The 1,841-nt window shown below is 38.2% G+C and overlaps 1 protein-coding gene across 1 annotated transcript; it reads right to left on the bottom strand.

Moving 5' to 3' along the window:
* Nucleotides 1–621: 621 nt before the first annotated feature.
* LOC145682944 (trypsin-like) lies at nucleotides 622–1,590 on the bottom strand. The gene has a single exon (XM_081754304.1). It carries the CDS (start codon nucleotides 1,588–1,590, stop codon nucleotides 622–624), a length of 969 nt encoding a protein of 322 aa, XP_081610430.1.
* Nucleotides 1,591–1,841: the final 251 nt, after the last annotated feature.

Genomic DNA, 1,841 nt, shown 5'->3' on the forward strand with positions numbered 1-1,841 from the left:
CCAAAGACAAGAAACGAAAGAAGAATACACAGCGCATTGTCACTCACTCTCTTCATTAAAACCAATGGCAGCCCGCATGTGTATCCAGTCATAAGAAAACATTGCCACGGACAAAGTCGGTGCCAGTGACATCGCCTACATTTTCAGGAGCTTCTCCGGCTGCATTTTTGTCGACGGAAGATCGGCCGATAATGTCGGTGCATGTGCAAGCTACAAATTGAGTACATTGAAGTCGATTCAATCGCCGGCACTATCGGCTTCCCCAATATTATCGTTGCCGTGTGCAAACGACTGTATTGGCTAAGTGCGTGGGTGAATCGAGAGTGTGATCTTTAGTTCGCATTTTTGCCACGTATCAACGCATTGTTTCAGCAATATATCAGATATATCGTAGTGACTACAGTACATTTTGCTGATTAAATCCTAATTCCGCATTTAGTATCCCGACGATCAGGCAAATTAGGAGTCTCTGAAAATAAATTCAAATATGTTTTTTCGGGTGAAATTATTAATAATAATAATAATAATAATAATAGTAATAATAAGTTCTAGTTTCATTTTCGTGGGAACTAAGAAAAACATAGTTTTACAACGAATTTCAAATGCTTTACACTCATTGTATTATGCACTGAAAAGTGTGTGTACGACAATATACATGTAAAAGAGATATATGATATGAGTTTTAGGGATGTTTTGCTTAGCAATTGATTTAGGACCATCTGTTGATTTAGAATCATCTGTTGACTTAGAACCATCTGTTGATTTAGAAACATCTGTTGATTTAGGACCATCTGTTGATGTAGAAAAATTTTCCTCAGAGTTATTTGCTATTACATCTTGAATCCAATTCAGATATGAAGCAACTTTAGTGAGTATAACTGGTAAACGAGGTTTGCCACATTGACTCGCTGAAATAACTCCTACAACTACATTATCACATGTTAGAGGTCCGCCTGAATCCCCGAAACAAGTACTTTTGCCCCCTTCTAAGACTCCAGCACATATTGTATTATTCAGATGTACACCGCCAGTGTAAACTGTATTACAGATATTTACATCCAAGATAGGCAACTCAACTTCCATTAGCACTTCGGCCGCATTGCCTTCATTAGTTACACCCCAACCGACCGCAGTACATGTACTGTTTGGTGTGACTATACTAGAAAAAGTATCATTAGGCAATGTTGGCACAGACAAGTTATGAAAATTTGTTAGTCCCAGTTCAAGTTTTAGAAGCCCAATATCATGATCAACACTTGTAGGACTATAATCGGGATGTGGAAACGCCAGAGAAACCATGCCTCCGTTAATAGGTTCTGACGGGATTAATTCAGAATGCCCTGAAATCACTACAATATCTTTGAATGGTCCTTTATCAACAAAACAGTGTGCTGCAGTAAGGATCCAATATTCAGAGAGAATAGATCCTCCACAAAGAGATTCACCGTCTTCTCTAATAACAAACATATGAACAACATACTTATAGTTCTCTATATCTACAACGTTTCCTCCAATAATTCTACTGTAATTTGCTGTAGCAGCAGTACATAAAAACAGGTTTGCCACAAGAATTTCTAATAGGTGTAACATGCTGCCTTTTCCTTTGTTACAACTGACCACACAGTAAAACAGTAATAACACTTTCTCTTTTAAATGCGTAGGAATGTATGTCTTAAATAACACATCACACCATATTATGATTTCAAGTAGCGGTCGGTTGTCTGTAGAAACAAAGTTCGAGTCGAAGGGCCTGTGGGCACACGCTGGACGCTTTTTGCTCGTAAGTGTCATTTAGGGTAAGAACGCCCAACATGAGACCATAAAAGTTAGGATGCTATATA

Source organism: Thermobia domestica, chromosome 4, assembly GCF_964235325.1.
Source record: "Thermobia domestica chromosome 4, izTheDome1.hap1.1, whole genome shotgun sequence".
Taxonomy (NCBI): domain Eukaryota; kingdom Metazoa; phylum Arthropoda; class Insecta; order Zygentoma; family Lepismatidae; genus Thermobia; species Thermobia domestica.